General features: G+C 38.1%; 1 protein-coding gene across 5 annotated transcripts in view; it reads left to right on the forward strand.

Annotated features, from left to right (window-relative positions):
• Positions 1-20862, forward strand: part of TMEM62 (transmembrane protein 62) — a 39290-nt gene that overhangs the window by 13343 nt on the left and 5085 nt on the right. For 2 of the 5 annotated variants that reach the window (XM_075711997.1, XM_075711998.1), the window contains 11 exons: positions 49-190; positions 2238-2362; positions 2510-2632; positions 3490-3645; positions 5224-5383; positions 7046-7159; positions 8123-8207; positions 9741-9845; positions 10687-10805; positions 11739-12165; positions 12685-14361. In XM_075711997.1, the coding sequence (XP_075568112.1) occupies positions 49-190; positions 2238-2362; positions 2510-2632; positions 3490-3645; positions 5224-5383; positions 7046-7159; positions 8123-8207; positions 9741-9845; positions 10687-10805; positions 11739-12065 (1456 nt within the window). In that variant the 3' untranslated portion in view covers positions 12066-12165; positions 12685-14361. Of the gene's footprint in view, positions 1-48; positions 191-2175; positions 2363-2509; positions 2633-3489; positions 3646-5223; positions 5384-7045; positions 7160-8122; positions 8208-9740; positions 9846-10686; positions 10806-11738; positions 12166-12684; positions 14362-15185; positions 15430-20862 lie in introns of those variants that run through there. The other 3 variants (XM_075711995.1, XM_075711994.1, XM_075711996.1) reach the window with 3 other exon arrangements.

Genomic DNA, 20862 nt, shown 5'->3' on the forward strand with positions numbered 1-20862 from the left:
ATTGCTTCAAGCTTTCCTAACAGCAATATTTCCATTTCATTTTGTCAGGAAATACTCTGCCTGGCGTAAAGATGGTTCATTCCATTACATCCACACCACCTCTTTTGGGAACTATTCATTCATCTGTGTCGATGCCACACTCAGCCCAGGCCCTAAGAGACCCTATAATTTCTTTGGGATTTTAAACACGGTATTTTATAAGTCTTGGCATTCTGTTTTACTGGCTGTTTTATTTCTATAACAGTTTGTTTGGGGGGTTTGGTTATTGTTTTTATAAAGAATAATTGTCTGAAAGATTTGTGTTCATCTAAAAGAGTCTTTACGTTTTTAAGTTATTATGCATGTGGAACATCTATTTAGAAAAATGAATGTGTCACTTAACATATAGAGTATCTGTTTTCTCTCTTAAGAAATAATCCAGTACAAAAATGTCAAATTAGCCATTTTAAGGACACTGTCAGTAGTTTCTTAGCATTTAGCTAGACTTGAGTGATTATTTCCTTATATGCTGTAAAGTTTAAAAAAAAAAAAAACACCACCAAACCCAAACTTTCTAATTTCACTCCTTTTTGCTTTGTTAGATGCTTTTTTTCATTAATATTACAGATGAGAGAGTTGCACTTGTTAGTGGAATAATGGGAAAGATAATGCTATAAAGAAATGTGTCATTTATGAATTGAGGACTGAACTTCTGAGACCCTAAAAATTACATGGTATTGTTTTGAAAGAATAACATTAATCCCAATGTTTAAATCGCATATCAGCTTAGATAACATTTTGCTTCCCTTTGACTTTTCTCTGTAGTTTGTTGATATGCTATTGTTCTTGAGATACTCTTCTGAAGTGTTGGCAGAGATTTACTGTGTTCTGGTAAACAGATACCATATTTTGCCTGTGATAATGGCCTCAATGAAAAGTAAAATGTTGTCCCTCTAATCTTGTCTAAAGGAGGCTCAACATTTAATTGTTTGTAAAGTGCTTGGTGATACTTAGATGAAAGGTGTGCCAAGTACTGTTCTCATTGTTTACTGTAATCCATAGTGGGTGCAGTAGATTTGCAGACAAACTCTCAAGGAGCTAAGAAATGCAGTTGAGTCTAGAGCTCCTGTCCTTGGCTGCAGTAAGTCAAGCATCTGCTTGCCAGTTACTCAGGAGCAGGAGTCCAGAGAGCATCATTTGCAGATTTTTGCACAAAACTGAAAGTAAAGGTAGATATCTGTAACTTTCAAGAATTAAACCTCTGCCAGGAATTTGAAAAAGAAGTTAGATTTGTATCAGTGATTTGATTGCATAGCTTAGGTGGAAAATATTCTTAAAGCCCAAATTCATAAAGGCAAAGGAAATGTAATTTAATCTAATAAGCCTGTTACACTAACCCAGAATGGTATACTAAATCCATTCACTTTCTAATGTACCCTTATTTCCATTTCCTTTATTCATGCACTTCAGCGTTTCTTTTCAGGTAGGAGGGAAAAGAATATGTTGGTGGTTCTCTGGGTTACCCTAAAAGATGATCTGCAAAATGGTGAAAGAGTGGATTTGTGTTCATTTCTAGTTTTAGTTTTCCTGCCTCCTGTATTAGACTTTGAGATCTTTTTGGTAATGGGAGTCTCTCTGGACAGTAGGCCGTTGAGTTAATACTGGAACTCAAACAAGCAATGGAGAGAAATTTTTCCTGCTGTGTAAAGTGTTACTTTTGCTTAACTTTAACAGCAGTGGCTGAGTAATGTTTTCAAGATTCACCATCATAGTTCATGCAGGTAAATGGCTGAACCATGTGGTGCACAGTTTCTGTGGTTTGTCATGCCTATAAAAGGCCATCTTGCAACTCAAGATAGTAGGGATGATAATTGTGAATAAAGATGTTTGTAAAATCAACTCAAGCATGTCGTCTTCGACTATATAAATAAGCAGGAGAAAGGACAAAACAGTGTTTACCAGAATCTTTCTTTATATTGTACTTTTCCTGTGTTCGGTTGAAAGGAAGGTGTTGAGTGTCCTGTTTTCACTCTTTCCAACATCAGATTTTAGGGACACGTCTAGTAGTATGGTTTGTTCATGCACAGGTCCCTGAAGCAATTGAGTATTCTCTGTTTAAAAAAAAAAAAAAAAAAGGATGAATTGCATTCTTCATTAGTTTCTTTCTGCTTTCCTTTTGCTATTCTTTCCAAATAGCCTGAATGTTAAACAGGTTTGTTTGGTTGGTTGTTTGTCTTTCAAACACCTGCCCGTTTCAGAATCAAATGAAAGAGCTATCTCTGATGGCAACAGAAAGTCTGCACAGCAATCATACTGTCTGGTTTGGCCATTTTCCCACCTCAACAATCATCTCCCCAGTCCCAGGAATACGATCATTACTGAGGTAAGATCTTCCTTTTTTTCCCCGTACGTTTTCAGTCTGAAGTACATTTCTTGCCTCTCTTCACATACTTCTCTGTCACTTTTCAGGTTTTCTGCAGTGGTATTTCCTTCCCACCCAAATATCACAATTCTTATGTTCTTTTATTAGTTCTGCCACAGCCTATTTATGTGGGCATCTCCATACAATGGGTGGGCTGATGCCAGTCTTGCACAGTCAACACCGTGGCGGCACTCTGGAACTCGAATTGGGAGACTGGATGGATAACAGGAGGTAAGTAAACCCTAAGTGAGCAAATTATTATATGGAGCCTACCTGGTTATACTGTGATTCCCTTTTATGCTGTTTGGTGAATTTGAAAGAAGCATTAGATCTGCCTGACTGGTTATTACTATTAATGCTTTTGAAAAATGTCTCTGTGTGTAGGTTTGGGATTTTTGTGGGCACACATGTACCAACAGTGTGCAAATAAATTAAGTAAAGTAATTTTTTGATTCATTCTTGATACTTAGAAATTAAAAAGAGGGCATCTAAATAACCATTTAGTAGGTGTTTAGTATTCAAAGTAGACAAATGAATTGTAACAAAATTCAGCATCACTACTTCAAAATACCCATGCTCTGAACCAGCTGTTAGAATTTCAGAGACAAAAATAGTGTGCCTGAGAAATGTTACCCTAGCAGTGTATCAAAAAGTGTCCAATGCTACATGGAATGTCTAGTAGTATATTAGCTTTTATTCTGCAATAATCCAAAGAAAGATGCTTGTATGCATACAAGAAGAGAGCACACTGGGGTCTTTGTCCATAACTACAGTACCTACCCAGACACCATAGCAATGTACTTCGTATTTGATTTCTTTAACATAATGCTCATCTATCTGATTCATGGGCAAAATTCAATAGATCTGGAATCTTGAGTGGTGCTTCAGTGATTTATAATAAAATGAACCTAATCAGAGGTAACCAGCTGTACAGTTAATAGAGCAGAGTTGGTTACTATAGGATCAACTACAGAAGAGAATAAATGGAACATAAATCAAGCAAGTTCTGTTTAGGAACTTGGGAAACATGGGAATCAGCTGTGCATGCAGTAGTTTGTATCAACAAAATTTTTTTCATTTCGTTAAAGGTACCGGATCCTTGCATTTGATCATGACCTCTTTAGCTTCGCAGATCTTAACTTTGAAGAATGGCCCGTAGTTCTCATCACCAATCCCAAATCCTTCCTTTACAGCAGTTCTGCTCATGAACCACTAGTCAAAATTCTTTACTCCACTCATATCAGGTATGCTGTAATCTCTTGGTTTCACAGTATTTAACTATATTTTAGTAGTTAGGGTCTTTCTTGGTTATAATGTACATATATACACAAAACCTTTTTTTTAAATGCATGTGTCTACTGTTCTCAGAATTCACTTTTCTCTGGAAGATTGTTCCTGAGAGCTTACTTTGTATCATATCTGTGATAAAAGGAGATTATATAGTAGTAATTCATGTTTGTTTTATTTATGCAGTTATTTCCCCTAAAGTCAATTGAACTTTTTTATGTAACCAAAGCTGGTAAAGTTAGATTAACACATACTCTGTGTTATTAATCTCACATGTTCATATTGCTTCTGCTGATTTCAGGATTTTGTCTATGTATTTTTCTAAGTGTTTTCTCTGTTTGCTTGGGACTTCTTAGCCCCTTGTGTTTTCAGTTTTATATCCCTTATATATTAAAACATCTTAAGCCTCTGCCGATTTTTATATTTGTTTTAAATCTCTCCATCTTTCTATTTCTATCTTTTCTATTTATTTTTTCATTTATATTTCAAATTTCTATGCCCTTTCCAACATCTTATATTTGTTGTTAGACCAATATGCATGAAATATATGGGTATATTGCATACACAGAATTACAATAAAAATAAGTTTGTCATATTTTTCAGTTAGGAAGCGGTGTCCTATGAAGTCTACCTATTTTCCAGTTTCCCATTTAGAACCTTATCTGAAAATTCTTATGATTATATTAAATACATAAACTGGTAGAATTGTTCACCATAACTATATGAGACTCCTTCATCTGACTGAAACATGCTCTGCAATGCCTTTTGTATTACCAGAAATGAAAGAAATTGTATGTGCAATATATTGAGTCTGTATTAGTATTGCTGTTTCTCTGAATATAAGCACTGCCAAGTAATGCTACCTTTGTTGGTATCTCAGATCTGTAATGCCAGTCTTGTGTTCCATTCTATTTCTCAAAAATTCAGTTACAAAGACTGAGAGGTTATATCCTGACTAGCAAAAAGTAAAAAACCCCCACAAAACCAAACACCCCTCCCCCAACACCCCCCCCCAAAAAAAAACCCCACAAAAACAAACACACACCCCCCCCCCCCCCCCAAAAAAAAAAAACCCCAAGCAAAACAAAACCAACACCACCCACAACCAACAACAAAGGACTTTAGAGAGAGAGACTGGCAATTTTTAATGAAGACATCTACAAGTATTTGATTATGTGTCTGTATGTGTGCAAGAGGATGCATCCCACTTGTGTTAACAAATGTTTTGACAGCAAGAGTTCTAAGATTATTTCTGCCAGGACCTGAGGATCTCTGCCACTTTTTCATCTGTTGCACAGCCCAGTTTTCTATCCTATTCTTTTGCACAATACCATACAGAACTTCTCTTTTTAGCTGTAGGAAAGAGCTACCATGTCACCATTAGCCTACAGATATTTCACCATTTCAATTTCTAACTCTTCTGAACTCTTAGGTACAAGGTAGCATAATCATTAGGGACTTCTCTTCAGGAAGTAATGACAAATCTGCAAGTCCTGTAACAAATCTCTTTATTTTGCTGTTTATTCACTCCTTAGAATTCTGGCCTTCTCTCCTTCTGTCATTATCTCCGTCAAAGTCTATATAGACGGAGTTCACTTGGGGAATGCGCATCAGGTGTCTGGCCCTCTCTATGTACTGAAGTGGAGCCCGCAAAACTACAGTGAAGGGTTCCATCACATAGATGTGGCTGTCCAGGTAAGGTACCTGCTGGCATTCTTTGTGTTGAATTTTTATGTTGTTATGTCTGCTCCATCACCCTTGTGCATCACATAACTAGGGACAAAATACATGATAATAGACTTCTTTTCATATTTGTCTGATTACAAAAAACAAAGGATTTATTACCTGGAAAAACACTGACTGCTGAGCATTAAAACATTCATAAAGCATCTGGACAAAAGAAAGGATTCTTATTTTTCATAAGAACTATAATAAGACATGACAGCAGAGCAAGTAATTGGTCAAAAAAAATTATTTTGAAAAACAGGCAACAATTACCTTTTAAGGTTGGTTGTCTTGAAAAAAAAAAAAAATCGAGCTTGATCAAGGAAAATAGCAAGTAGCATCATGTTAGTTCAGAAGGCAAAAGAACTGGATCTGGAAGATTGGAATACTGTCTCTGGTTATCTGTTTGAAGTTCTTTTCATGATCTCTCACAGGCTGACAGTGAATACGGTTTCTGTTTCCCAGAACATCAGACTTAACCGATATTAGATCACTAGGTGAAAAAAAGAATGCTTTTGTTCTTGGTACTATATTTTATTTTCGTACCTTCAAGTGGCCTTCAAAGAACTCGATCAGACTGTTCTAACATTCTGCACATTTGCACAATAGTAATGGGAAAGTCAGCTTTGTCCTGCTTGATGGAATCCAGCTAGGCATTATTTCTCACAGGACAAGAGCGATACTGCCTTTTTTTCTAATGACCTTTCTGTACTGCCAGTGTTCTGCCTCCTCACTTGTTACCTATTTCTGTGATGCTTTACATGGGAAAGCTGCATTTTATAAGTGGTTTAGTTTTTGGTTTTTTTTTAATGATAGTGAAAACATATGCACAATACTGAGTAACATTTGAAGAGGGCTATACAGGCCTGCATAGCAATGGTTTGCTTGCAAATACATGCTTGTTACCAGATAACTGAATGGCATTTTTAAAAAAATTAGTTTCCTTTCCCCTCCAGTCATAAATCACTATTACATCTAGTTAATTGAATAGTTTTGAGAAAGCAAGGAGGATGAAGTGTTAACTTGAGTTAGGTACCTGGATAAATTATGAATACTCAATTGCTGTACATTGTTTCTGGGATTGTCCAAATATTGTCTCAGCTGTAATCACGCTAAACATACTGAATCCTTTACTATAAATAAACCATAATAAATTATGTAATGGAAGATCAGGTGTCAGTGTTACACATGCAGAAATATCAAACTGTTGAATAAATGTAGCACTGTTATTGTTTATCAATATCAGTTTTCTAGCAAATACGCCAGAAAAGAAGCACAACAAAGCTTCAAAATATTTTAAGATGGGCTATTATCTAGAATTGAGCTTTCAGAAGACAAGTGGTGGTGGCCAATAAGTAGTCATTGTGTTCCACAAGTTGCTGAATGCCTGACAGGATCTCCTTCGTATGCAACACTTTCAGATTGTGATCTTACAGTCATCAATTTACTTGAAACTATAAAATTGACAGTAAGTAATCCTTTGTAGGTAGAAGTATTTAATACAGCAGTATGCCAGACATGCATGCGTCAATTGGATCTTTCCAGAAAAGCTGCAATGATAATTAGCAACCTTAACTAAATATTTTGTGCACTACTGGTATCTAATTACTCTCTTTTTTTATATCAATCTAGGATGCTTCAGGACGAATTAGCACACGGGGTCATGTATTTGCCATGGAAGAAAATCTCTCTCTTAGATTTGGCTTTTGGCCATCTGTTATTCTTCTCATTGACTACTATGTTGTAGTAAGTACTTTCAGCAAAACAGCTGTCATTCCGTGGTGGTTTCCCCAGAGACTGCAGGAGACATTTTCCTAATTCCTGGTAGACTTGAATGTACTTTGCTTTTTCTAGATATGACTCCACTGGAATTTCACAAATATTTCAATTTTTCTTTCTCAAGTTGCACACTTCAAATGTGAATGTGCAGCAATGGTTCATGCAAACAGTTGACTTCCTGGATTTAGTCACAACTGTCCATTTTTGGGCATAGGTATACAAACATTTTGTGCAAGCAAGAAATGGAGAAGAAGATGCTGGAGATAGTAGAAAAAGGAAACATTTTATCAAAGAAAACTTCACTGATCTGTTGCAATACGTGTGCTGGCAAGAATGCTGGAAAAAGTCTCACATCAGCTGCTGACATTATAGCTAGCTCTAGCAAAGGGGAAGGCAAAATTCCTGTTGACTTCAGTAAGTTCCAGGTCATACCCAGAACTGTTACAGCTCAGTACATGCAAAGAAGTTGTGTCATAATAGTTTAAGTGCACTTACAGACCAATATAGGAAAGTCCACATGACTGTAGAAAGTATCATAGTTGGCTCAAAATTATTATATTAGTTTTGTTAATCAGTAACTGATATTCTCCACAATGTTTTGAACTGCAGTTCTACTCAGTACAGCACTCGGAAAACGTTTTACATAGGAAGTGTATTTACACTTCTTTCAGTGGATGTGTTTTACAAACCCCGTTTTTGAAAGATTCAGGCATCCCGCTTTCAGACATCCAACTGAATTCAAATCAGTAAGATTCAAGTCCAATAACAGAAACTTTTAAGTTTCTTTTTACTCATCAGTTCGATTACATCATCAAGTTTTGAATATGTGTTTTGGTTAGAAATTTTGTATCATTCCATCAATGTCCATAAGGCATGCTCAAAGGTAGCTACTACTCCAGGGCTGGCTTAGAGTTAAAACTGTCTTTTCAGGTTCGTGTGCTCTTTGGACTGATTGTGCTGATTCAGATCGCCTTACTCATTATTTTCAGATACCTCCAAAAGCCAGCACTCAAAGGTATGAACCAATGTTTCTCTGTGGTTTTTAGAGGATCTAATTTTCCCTAAACTTTTTTTACTACTTATCTGTGTGCTAACAATATGTAAGTAATTGTGCTGTTAATTACTATATGCATTTTGCATCTAGTACTATGGGATTTGATTGGATTCTCAGAAGCTGCTGTTTTGTTTTTAAGGGAACCCAGAAAAATGCCAGAATAACAAATAAAGTCAATTAAAACCTAAAAACTTGATCAGGTATCTTTGTTTAAACAAAAATTCAATTAATTGAAGTCTAAAGGTGTCATTTTAATTTTCTCACTGAAGAATCCAATGCATAGGGAAAGGACTGTTTTATTTTGTATTAGTTCTGTATGCATGCTTGTTTCACTACAGCTGGCACAGAATTCTCTGTCACCTGAATGGAGAAATAGATTTCCTTCTACAAAACCAATTTTTGTTAATCTTTGCAAAGAACATGAACAGGCTTGGGTCTTTCTCAAAATAAGTAATATTTAAGACCAGTTCTGTCATAACTTGATATTTTGTTTGTGATAAATCTGGTAAATAAAAATTAATACTGTTAAGCCCATGGTGTTTATTCTTTAAACAATTGCTTGAACCACACCTTACTAATGATATTTTTCTGGAAGCCACCTCCCTTCCTTTATACTCATGATCATGTAGCATCCTGAAGTAACTACAGCAACTGCTTACATAGAAAAAGAATAGATTTTCAGTTGCCTTTATGGAACTCAGCAGCTAAAAATGAAAAGAGCTAGCACTCTGTGATCAGCTAGATCCCTGTAGACCATGACAAATGTTTTACAAATTCGTGAACAAATTTATTAGAGCTGTTGATTTCCAAAGGTCAAGCTTGCCCTCTGGGAGTTAATGCTTTGTGAGAAGGGCAGCCACATAAGAGGTTAAATTCTAAAGGCTAGCTTTTATAGGAAGGTGCTCTTGATCTCAATTTTCTGCTTCAGTTAGAAAATGAATACTGCTTTTTTTTTTTTGCTAACATCACACGCTTGTCGGAATGCTGCCATTTTAACGCCTAGCCTTCATTTTATCTGAGTTGCTATCAGATCTTACTAAGTAGATTTAATCAAAGAAAATCCAGTTAATCTAGTCCATGCTGACCTGCCTTTTTGGGTTTGCACAGTTACTGTTTTGAACCTCTTACTTTTCATTTAATAAGAACTTTCTCCATGTTTTTCATTCTAGCTAACTTAATTTTCTGGCTATAGAGAGGTCATTCAGTTTTATTTATATACAGTAAGTGTACTCATTTAGAATGGCAGCTTCTTCTGTTGTTTTTAACATAGATTGTTATATTTATCAGTTCCTTATTTTTGGTTGTCACAGTAATAGTAGAAATGCATTCCCTTGTGTTTGTTCTGTAGACATACCAAATATTATTTTTATATTTCCTATTTAATAGAATTAGTAAATAATGTGCCGATCTGATTCAGAAAGGCCTATATATGTGTGTGTGTGTGTGTTGCAACCTGAATCAAGTGTATCTTTCTTAAATGTTGTCTCTGTTTAGAAAAGCCAGGATTACTTACTCTGACCTCGTATTCCCTTCATGTCTTCAGTAAAACAAACACCTTCTATTACTCAATTCTGGTTCTGAATTTATATACCATTCTGGGTAAGTAACCTAGAGTACTGGATTGACATAAGTTAGTATTTTTAAATTACATGTCAGATCCTGATGAAAAATGAGACTTCTAACATCTTGGAGAAAGGGGAAAATCTACTTGTTACAAACTCTATGGGGAACTTGAAAAGTTAATGTCCAAAGAGACTAAAAGTTTGTTTGTAAGAGCCTAACTTAGAAGCCCTAGAATTCATTAAACACTTAAATTACTTTGAAAGCAAAGTGAGTGTGTTAAAATTTAATTTGGTTTTCGCTTACTCTTTGAGTAAGATCTGGTGGTACCTTGGTGTAAAATGAGTAGATGGAATGTACATTTCACATGACAAGTCACGAAGACATCTCGGCTCTGATGCTAGTAATTTTAGCTTATTTCTCGTCTGATAATATGTTACTAAAATAGCTACTTTCTTGGCAGTCAGTGTAGTATGTGTAACATAGTGCAGACTGCCCATTTTGACTTCTAAGCTGAGCCAAGCTGGAATTGTTTATGACCATGTCTTTTGTATGTCTTACTGTAATTCTGGGAAAAGGCCAGCATTTGAAAGGATCTATCTTGGAAAATGTTACCTGTGGTGTTGAAAATTTGTCACAGAGATGAAACCAACTTAAAAGTATTTCCATTGCATGCCACAACTCATCGGTGTACCATGGTATTTTCACATCAGCAATGTTCATCAGATTGCTGTTTGCTGAAAACACCTGGCTTATTAGTATAGACAAGCAATAGAGAAGTCATTTTGCCCAGTTAACCACTTTGTGCTCAGGAGTACAAAGGGCCATGTCTATATTGTATTTTCTGATGGTGCTGTATGTTTGTTTTCCTCTCTTTCAGGACCATGGTTTGTAGGTGAACTGATAGATGGCCACGTGGGGGCCTGTTTTTCCTTTGGGGTGTTCGTTGGTGGTTCCTTCTTACAGGGCGGTCTGACATTTGTGGTTGGGATTTTACAGGTACATATTTATAAAAATTAAGACTGACAAACTGCTTTCTTCTGGCATTTTTTTCTGGGTTTTTTTTAAATAGTTTTATAAAGAAAGGAGTCTTGGAAAGATAGAGAAGATTAGTGGCCATGCCTGACTACAACAGCTCTTTCTTACCATTCTGCACATGTAAAGGGCAGAAAGGAAGGAGGCTGTGCATTATTTTCTCAAACTTCTCTTTTCCTCTATTTGGTGTTGCTTTAGACTCCCTGGATGTCTGGATTCGAGGCCATCTCTACGGATTTACCACTCTAAATTTTTGTTTTGTCCTCGGCTCAGGCACAGGTTGCAATGATTAAGCAAAAGGAACTAACTGAACGGCCAGGGCAGCCCTTGCACACTGAATAACCCTGCAGATCAGTAGGTGTCACTCTCTGAGTACCCATGACTCCAGTTTTCCCAGCAGTCTGACCTGCCCGCCCTCTGGTTTTCCAAGCTGCCATTAGTCTGAAAGAGAGGGTGTAGTTCCTCGGCATTTAAGGCAGACCAAGCTAGTGTTGCCTCCTTCACTGTCTCTCCCTTTTGCCAGTGCTAACATTTGTCTCGACACCACAGTGGGCTGGGTCAGAGCGCTAAACTGGCATAAGGACCGTCCTTTTTTACTGTGCTAGTATTTTGCCAAGTCTAGCTCCCTGAACCAGCTCCAAAGAAGGTCAGATGCATGTCAGTGCCTCCCACCACAAGGGAGTGGGTGGGAATGCTTGGCCTGGGACTGAGGCACAGGCAGCCACAGCTCTATCAGCTGCAGAGTCTTGGAAGTGCATCCTGAGGTTCCAGCTCTGGGAATTGTACTCAGCCCTTAGAATGGGACAGTTTTATGTGCTTTCATCTTTCTATGCCCTTGTGTACGTTACCCGGAACACTTGGCTTGCTCATCATGTTATTTTTCTCTGCTCTTTTCAGATGTTGTTTTTCAACCTGCCGTTAATGGCCTATCTGTGCTGGTGCCTGTTGCTGCGATGCCAGGGTCACAGCTTCCATTCTCACATCCGTCACGTCCGATGCCTCGTGGCTGTGCTTGTACACCTGGCAATGGCACTCCTCCTGGCCTGGCAGGTCTATTCCTGCTATTTCCTGCAGCGAACGTATGGGACCTTGGCTTTCTTCCTCTCCCCAATGAGAACATGGCTGGTGGCGCTGACCGCAGTTCTGATTTATAAAACCTGGACACTGAAATCATCTGAGCTCAGAACTTACATAGTAGAAATTAAAAACTGTCAGAGCTCCTGAAGTACAATGTAAATATTCAAACTTCTTTGACTTAAAAACTGTCAAGGCACAACATATCGTTTTGTGATGCTGGAATTCCATACAGCCCAACCATTAGGTGGTAAGATCTGAAGCCGCACCTGCATTGCTACAGAGCTGTATTAAATAGTAAATGTATAACGATATGTATTATATACTTTTATTGTATTATACATATACAGTATACTGTATAATACAATATGTATTATATACTTTTATTGTATTATACATATACAGTATACTGTATAATAATGTTATATAACACAGTTATACTTTATAAATTAATACAGTATTGTCCTGGTTTTGGCTGGGATAGAGTTAATTTTCTTCCTAGTAGCAGGCATAGTGCTGTGTTTTGGATTGAATATGAGAATAATATTGGTAACACACCATGTTTTAGTTGTTGCTAAGTAGTGCTTCTACTAGTCAAGGACTTTTGCAAGGGAGGATATAGGGGGTTCACACCGCGGGCCACCCTGTGGTTTTACCTGCGTGACCACGGAGAGGACATGAGGAAATGGGATGGAAAACCTACCTCGACCCTAGAGGCATGGGTATGTGAGTTGCAAGGAAAAACAATCACAAATGGGGGTTCTTCCAGGAAAATTGCTGCTACAGTTTCCAGTGGGCAGTTTCCCCGACAAGAGTAGAAGAGCTGATCCTACTTCTGATCTTAATAAAGGGACTTCTGCTTCGTATCTACAAGTGAGTAATGAATACTATGACCAGCACTAGAGGGGCTCTGCCTCCAGCCAGGATTATATGAACTTTTCAGTTCATAATGCTATATATGAGCAGTTTATAGGCCGTTAGGTGTCTATATGTGTATTTATGTTTATGTTTACCTGAGCTATGGCCTATTGGTCTTGTCCTGAGAGTGCTGGCTAATTAGCATGCTCTCTCTCCGGAAGAAAGTAGTTATGTTTTCCACTGTTGAGGTTTCCAGTTTTCCCTGACTTGGCCAGTGAAAGGGGAGTGAATGATCAATGTTGCTGGGATTCGAGCTGTCACCTTTAGAGCAAAGAATGGAGACAATGTCCTCAGGATGGGAGAGCCAGAAGGAATTGTGTGGTCTGATGCCTGTAATGTCTGTAAGTGAGGGGATCAGGGCTGCATTTCTGGGTCTTGGTCGAATGTGCCAAAGAGTGACCTAGGAAAACCCACTTCTTTGTTTTCAGTTTTTCAAAGTCTAAAAATGATAGAACAGTTACATTTATGAAGAATGTCATGATCCAGAGCCAAGAGAGCTAAGGTGCCTTTATCTGTAAAGTAAGAACACTGGCCTGCTTCACAAGACTGCTGTGAGTGGAACATTTAAAATACTTCAGGTAATTTTAAAGTAACTTATTTATAGCTTCTCAAGAAAAAGGAGGGGTAACTGATTTATGGCACCTTAGGAAAAAAACAGCAATGACTGTAGTAGAACATAGAGGAAAAGAAATTGAATTGGAAGAAAATACTGATTACGATTAAGACTTCTTGTTATTTCTAAAAGATGACAGTTTTCCTATTCCTTAATTCTTGTTCTTCAATGATTGATGATATAATAGGAAAAAGAGAGTAACAGCTCTCCTTTGCGTAAGTTAAATGCATTGTTAAGAGAATACAGAATGTCATTTCTTGCTACATAATTTTGTTCTGCAAAGCTGTTAGAAAATCACAGAGGCAGGGCACAAAATTTACTTGTGAGAAACACTACTGAACAATTAATAATAAACCTGACATTTCACAATTAAATTACTTTTATGTGATCAGGGAGCATAAGAAGTGGCAATAAAATACTTCATATCTATACCCTGTGACAAGACCCTGTTCTGAAATGATACTTTTTTGTTGTGGTGGTGGTAGCAGTTGTTTGCAATGTAATCAAATCTCAGTGTACTCAAATGTCTGTGGACTTAAAAAATCTAACAGTCTTTCAAATATTTACTTTTTGGCTCCATGGAATGTGTTCGGTAGATGGATGGAACTCTGTTAAGAATCTCTAAATGCTATTCTTAGTGGGGTGAGCAATGATGTTTTATTTGTAGATGTGCTACCCCTGGCTCCAAGGACTCAAATAAGAATCATTATTCTGAAACGTGGTTGATGTGTGAATTATATATGTATGTGGAAATGACGTTATAAATTTGAAAGAAAGGGACTATCTTGCTGCCCTGGTATCACTGTGAAGAGCACACTGTGGAAACTTAGAACTCTACCCTGCAAAGGAAGCACCTCTTAGCTCATGCTCTACAGACACAGCTATTGCAGCTTTTTGTTGCCGAACAGACAAGTAAAACTTACCTTGTCGCACGTTAATTAAGATTTTCTCCTTCTTAAACAGTTTTCCAATATTCTAAAACCTTAGCAGGAAAATATCAACTTTCCTACTTGAGCTGTACACAGGAAGACTTTACTTACTGATACCTTCTTGAAAGTTTTTTCATTCTTTGTATCTCATCAGGCTGAAAGTTCTTAGAAGAACAGACCAGGAGCTAGCCTCTTAATTTAGCTGTCCTTATCATATAGGCAAGTGGTTGCCCAAGTTAACTATGAGTAACAAAAACCACAATGCAGTATGCTTTCCCTTAAAATTCAAACAAAATAAATCGGTTTCATAAAATACAGCCCTTCTCCCACAACACGTCACCAGTCACTTAAATGAACCAGTGGTAACTGGACAAACCTCTGACAACTATGCAGATATGATAAATCTGCAAGCCAGTCTATAAAGAAAACTGCATTTGCACCTCTGGCCTGTGGTGCCCAGAAGGCACAAATCAACACAGTGGACTGAAGCGAGTGATTCCCGTGATAACAGGCCCCATGTTGTCCTGATGAATTGCCTGGATTTGGTCCTCTCTCAAAATTTAGCTCTTCTGCTTGCTAAAGGGCTGCATTTCTACTGAGAAGATAACACGATATTGTGCTGTAATGTATTTTAGTATTTGTGTCAATCGGCATCAGTGTAAGATCTCTCATAGCGTTAACATGGTTTATGATGTGTTTTTCCAGTTTATGGATGAAAAGATTTCATTTATTAACTTTTTTACTTGAACAGAAGCAAATGGCTTTGGCATTCATTACTTCTGGCATATGGTTCTCTTTCTTTTAAAATAGTACTGCGTGGCTGTTTCGGGGTAAGCATCAGTGTACAGAGGTCTTCTGAAGTGTCCTTTCCAAGCTGTTCATTAGGAGGACAAATCAGAGGTACGTGAAGTGAGCAAAGCAAGTGCCAGATTGTGGAACCAGACTGCTGAAGGACTTTATTTAGTACATTACTATGATCTGTGACAAATCAATCTTTCATAGTATAAATCCTTCTATTACAATACTCTGCAGGGTTTGTTGGTTTGGTTTGGTTTTTTTAATCTGCATGGAGGAGCTCCTTTAAAATCCTTAACTCCCATTTGAAACTACTCTAAAAGGACACTTGAAATGATTATTTGGAAAAAAAAAATTCTGAGAATGTCTTTCAAATAATTTTGTTCTCTTTTTTTTAAAGTCTCTTAGAAAAAGCACGTGTAATTTTTCATGCTGCTGCTTATGAAGCAATTCTTGTGTTCATTGGTGAATTACATCCAAGATGCTGTGAAATGCATAACATAAACTAGGAAGAAGAGAGAAGATTCTTTTATGTTATGTGTGCTACCCTCAGTGCCCTGAGGGCTGAGCAAAACTTGCAGAGGGAAGTTCCCAGGGGAATGCCATTGCCATGCATAATTTGCTATAACCGTCATCAGTGAAGGCCTGTCCAATCCAGTGATCCCAATAAAGAGATCTTGGCATTCAGTGTAGTGGAAAAAGCAAGGATAGTGGGGGAGAGAGGCTTTTTCCATGTGCTTTTGCTGTTACCTCTATAGCATACTAAAAAAAAAATTTTAAAAAAACCAAACAAAACAAAACACAAAAACCCAACAGTTCCAAAAATTCCAAGAGAAAGAACCCCTTTCTGGGGCTGGCCTAGGCAAAGGCAGAGGTGAGAGACAGCTGCCTGCACGGCACAGAAGGCTCACTCGGGCCGCCTGGCTGTTCCAGTTTGAAATGCTCATTGCTGCCCATGCAGCTTTCTAATGGATTGTTAGGCCAAGAGAGAGATGTAGGTACTATTCTGGGGGAGCGGACACAAAGGCAGCTTCATCCCAGCAGGAAAAGCACCAGCAGACAGCGTCCTGCCCTCCCCCAGTCGCTCTCAGAACCAGGAGAAAGTCCAACCGTGCTGGCTCCTGTCCAAACTTCACCCCATCAGAGCCTGGTCCTTGGCCGTTTACTTTCCCTTCCCACATTCCCCAACCTGGGAGGCAAAGGAAGGCAAGTAGAGGCTGATGGGGGAGAAGAGTGCTGTAGCAAAATGGAATTTTGCTATCCAAGGTATCTTTCTGGTTGCAAAATTCTGTGTTCTGTGGTTAAAAAGTGTTGACTCATTTCTGCTCCTTTCTGTGCTTTTCCTAAAGAGTTCCCAGTTGTGTCTCACAAAACATTTCCTAGGTTTGGAGCTTATTCCAGCTGCTGTTACCCTTTCTTACTGCGGGATAATGCCATCTGCCTGTGATCTGCTTTTATCCCCTGGCAGTCTATTTATGGATTGTATAAACATTTCCCACAGTGCAGAGAACCCAGCAAAAAGAAAGGCAGTGTAGCAATACAGGAAAGCAATATTACAAACAGAAGGACTAAGTAATTCTGCATATGCTTCTTGCACAATCAATGCATTAAAATATAAAGAGTTGAAGCTATTTGAAAGGCATCTGCCTTCGCTCTCTCCACTTTTGTAACAACAGCTACTATAAACTACAGTAAGATGCATTCATGTCAGAGCTGGCAAGCTCTTTTCATAGTATTGCTAACATTTTCCATGAAATGCTGACACTAAACTTACACAGTCTAGCATTAAACCACTGATAGGTGCTCCTATGAAAGAAAGCATGTTTTTCTGATTATCAAGGAAGAAGCCAATAAGGAGGACAAGAAACATGATGAGCTAAAAAAAAAAGGGGGAAAGGGGGAAAAAACAGAGGGTAAGAAAGCAGAAGGAAAAAAAATGAAATATAGGACAGCCAACAGCAACTGTTCAAGGTGCAGCAAAGGGAGAAGGGGTGGAAATGGGAGTGCATAAAACTACCAAATACAAACAAGCAGATGATGGGCTCAAAGAAAAATAAGAAAAAAAAAAAAGGTGTCTCTGTCCAGTACTGTTTAAGTTTTATTACCTTTTGCAACAAGAAATGCTTATTTATAAAAATTGTATAGCTGCGCTTCCAGTATCTTACTGTGGTCACACAATTCCTACTCTGAATTCATGCTTGCCCTTGCTTAAGATCTTCTAAACTATCACTCACCATCTTTGTAAGGTAAAGCTTCATGGGACAAATGCTGGTGCTTCTGCAGCCAGTGACCATCTATCTACTACATGCAAAGTGTCTTGGATTTTTGTTACCAGTTATTTGTCACCCTTTGTTAAATGAGACCTCTCCTATAGTGCAAAATGTATGATTGGTGAAGACTCACACTATTACAATAATTAAGAAATTAAGACAAGATTAAAAAAAGGATGTATTAATATTTTTTACAACTGTGGGCACTTGGTTTAAAGCATTTTCTCCCTTTGGTTTTCATTTATTCTTAAGAGGTAACACGAGCCAGGATTCACAAGTAAATAAATGCTTCTGTGAGAATCCTAAACATTGGGGGTACCAGGATGAGGTTTACTTTGACTGTCCCCATCTTTTTTTTTTCTTTTTTCTCTAAAGCCATTTGACTAATGCTCATAGAACCTATATTGCCCTCGATAGCTTACCTAACTACAGGAATGCTGCTGCAATCAAGCTGCCTTTATCTCAGCATGATCTCACTCTGGATCACCCCCCACATCATCAGCTCTAAATAGACTTACGACTTGTGTGGATACTAAGCAATTGCTGTAAAAATAATAGTGCTGGGAATTTTATAATTCTGTCATATTTTGTTTCCTAGAGGACTGTCATTCCTGGGAGGTGTGTCAACTCACAGTGCCAGAGATGAGCTCACTCTGGAGTAGCTCTTCAGCAAATGCTATTCAAAAGTAAAAAATTGGTACTTTGGACAAGCAAATTTAGTTCTGGAAACATAAATATGTCACACTGAGGCCTTCACCTATACCATATGAAAGGAAAACAACATTTTAACCCCTTTTCAGTAGTAGTTATTGTTACAATTGCTTTCTTACGTTCATACAACACAAACTCACCACAGTTCATAAGTTGAAGTCTTTTTTTTAAATACACAGGTATTCAATTAGCTTGCTTTGGATACTACCTATGATATACTTCCTTCCAAGCAGGCTGGAATTAAAACAGAAGAAGGGTCCTCAGTTTTAAGAATAAAAGGTATTTTTCTCAAAACCGGCTGTTGAAACTGAAACAAAATGGATAGATTGGAGGAAGCCAAATATAGGGAAATGCAAGTTACAGGACTTTGAAACTTGTGTGTAGGAAGAGGTTAGTTTTCAAGGGTGGAAGAAAATATGAAAACACCATGGTGACACCACACCCCAAAAAGCGCCATATGTATTTATGTACAATTAGACAGACACACAAAAAAAACCCAAATTAAATGGAGGACTTTCTGTTCCTAATTAAAACTGGTGCTATTTCAACTGAACAGCAACAGCAATACTAACACTCTCATTTGTAAAAATACTCTTGCATTGAGAACAATTTTCAGTAGCAATAGCAACATAGCAAGGGAGCCTCAGGTTAAGATCAGCTTTATTGCAAGGGTGTGGAGTGCTAATGGTTGGTCATGCACGTGGAGTGGGCTGTTTTCTTTTGCATTTAGATACTTGCTTTAGGAAGGACCTGTAAGGATGAGGACGTTTATTCAGAGATTAAGTGTGTTAAAGTGCATTAAGGCTAATCTGCTGCTTGGCAGAAGTTGAATGCAGAATGCAGAATGCTGCGTGCATTGGGTAACAAACCTATAGGGTGATGGTGATGCTGTTTCAATCTGAATATTCTTATCAGGCATAGGCATGTGGGAGGGAGGAAAGAAAGGACAGGGGACAATGGACACATCAGCACACTCATTAGAGCCACTGTTTGGAAAGGTTGTATTCCCATCACCTCCCCATTAAATCCAGCTGATTTAAGGGAATCCAAGGAACCCAAGTCCAGAGACAGTGCTGAGGATCACTGTATCCTGCCTCTCATTTTAATAGACATATTATAGACATAATCAAGTCTTACAAGCCTGCATTGCTTAATTTTCACAAGTGAGTTACCATCTATAAACAGTCAATATACAGGAATTCTATGAATTTCACTCACCTCTTGCCTTCTGTCTTCGTTTGCCAATGATGATCATACTGATTTTACTGCATAAAAATTTTGGCTTCTATCTCAGTGTGACACTGTTATTAATGCTGCTTGAGTTAGTTGTGCTGATGTTGGATTCACAATCTAGCTGAAAGTGAGCCAGTCACTAGTTCTGTAGTTGAAAAACGCATACTGGAAGATTTTAGACCATTTAATGCTATACTGCAGGTGTCTTTCTCTTCCTCAAAGTTCATGGCATCTGTCACTGCATGCTTCCTTTCAGGGCTAGCTTCAGCCCTAGGAAATGTAAGGACTGTTTTTCATATTGCTCACAACCATATTAGGCAATTTTGATACCCGTTGTCTTACTTTCCACAGCATGCAAAATGATTTATAACACCAAATTTCTTGCCTAGCGTTTCTTTCCTAGTTCTTGGATTCCATTTAGTTTGAACCTAGATAGTGACTCACACAGATCTAGGTAATCCATTCTCTGGACAGCTCAGCTGATCCTGCTGTTTGGGAGCACTTCTCTTAAAGGCAAACAAATTAAAACCAAAACCAATCACCTGTAAATCAGAATGTGTCATGATGTCCTGGTTTCAGCTGGGATAGAGTTAATTTTCTTCCTAGTAGCAGGCATAGTGCTGTGTTTTGGATTTAGGATGAGAAGAATGTTGATAACACACTGATGTTTTAGTTGTTGCTAAGTACTGCTTATGCTAGGCAAGGACTTTTTCAGCTTCCCATGCTCTGCCAGGTGCACAAGAAACTGGGAGGGGGCACAGCCAGAATAGTTGATGCAAACTGCCCAAAGGGCTATTCCATACCATGTGATGTCATGCTCAGTATATAAACTGGGGGGGTTGGCCGGGGAGCAGCGATCGCTGCTTGGGAACTGTCTGGGTATCGGTCGGCAGGCGGTGAGCAATTGCATTGTGCATCACTTGCTTTGTATATCATTATTATTATCATTATTGTATTGTTATTATCATTACTGTTTTACTTTATTTCAATTATTAAGCTGTTCTTATCTCAACCCAGGAGTTTTTCTCACTCTTACCCCTCTGATTCTCTCCCCCATCCCATCAGGGTAGGGGGAGTGAGGGAGCGGCTGCGTGGTGCTGAGTTGCTGGCTGGGGCTAAACCACCACAGGAACAATCCTATTCTCTAAATAAATATGTGTTAATATCTCTAAATGTACATAGTAGGGGAATTCTAATGTCTTTAAGATAATTATCTGTTCTCTTTTCTGTTCCTTGCTTTTGAAGACACATACTTAATCTCATGAATCTCATTTGGCTTGGGGTTATGCTAGTCAAACTTGGAAATGGTGACTCATTTTTTCAAGTTTCCCCATTGAGATGGTAAAAGAGCATTGTTAGACCAAAAATTCTGAGCCAAGATAAGTTACTGAGGGAACAGAAGGTCAATTGTCTGCAAAGTTACCTTCTGTCATCAGGCAGCATGTTTTGAGATCCTCTGTCTGTCACCCTGGGGAGGT

Source organism: Pelecanus crispus, chromosome 6 (genome assembly GCF_030463565.1).
Source record: "Pelecanus crispus isolate bPelCri1 chromosome 6, bPelCri1.pri, whole genome shotgun sequence".
NCBI classification, from domain to species: domain Eukaryota; kingdom Metazoa; phylum Chordata; class Aves; order Pelecaniformes; family Pelecanidae; genus Pelecanus; species Pelecanus crispus.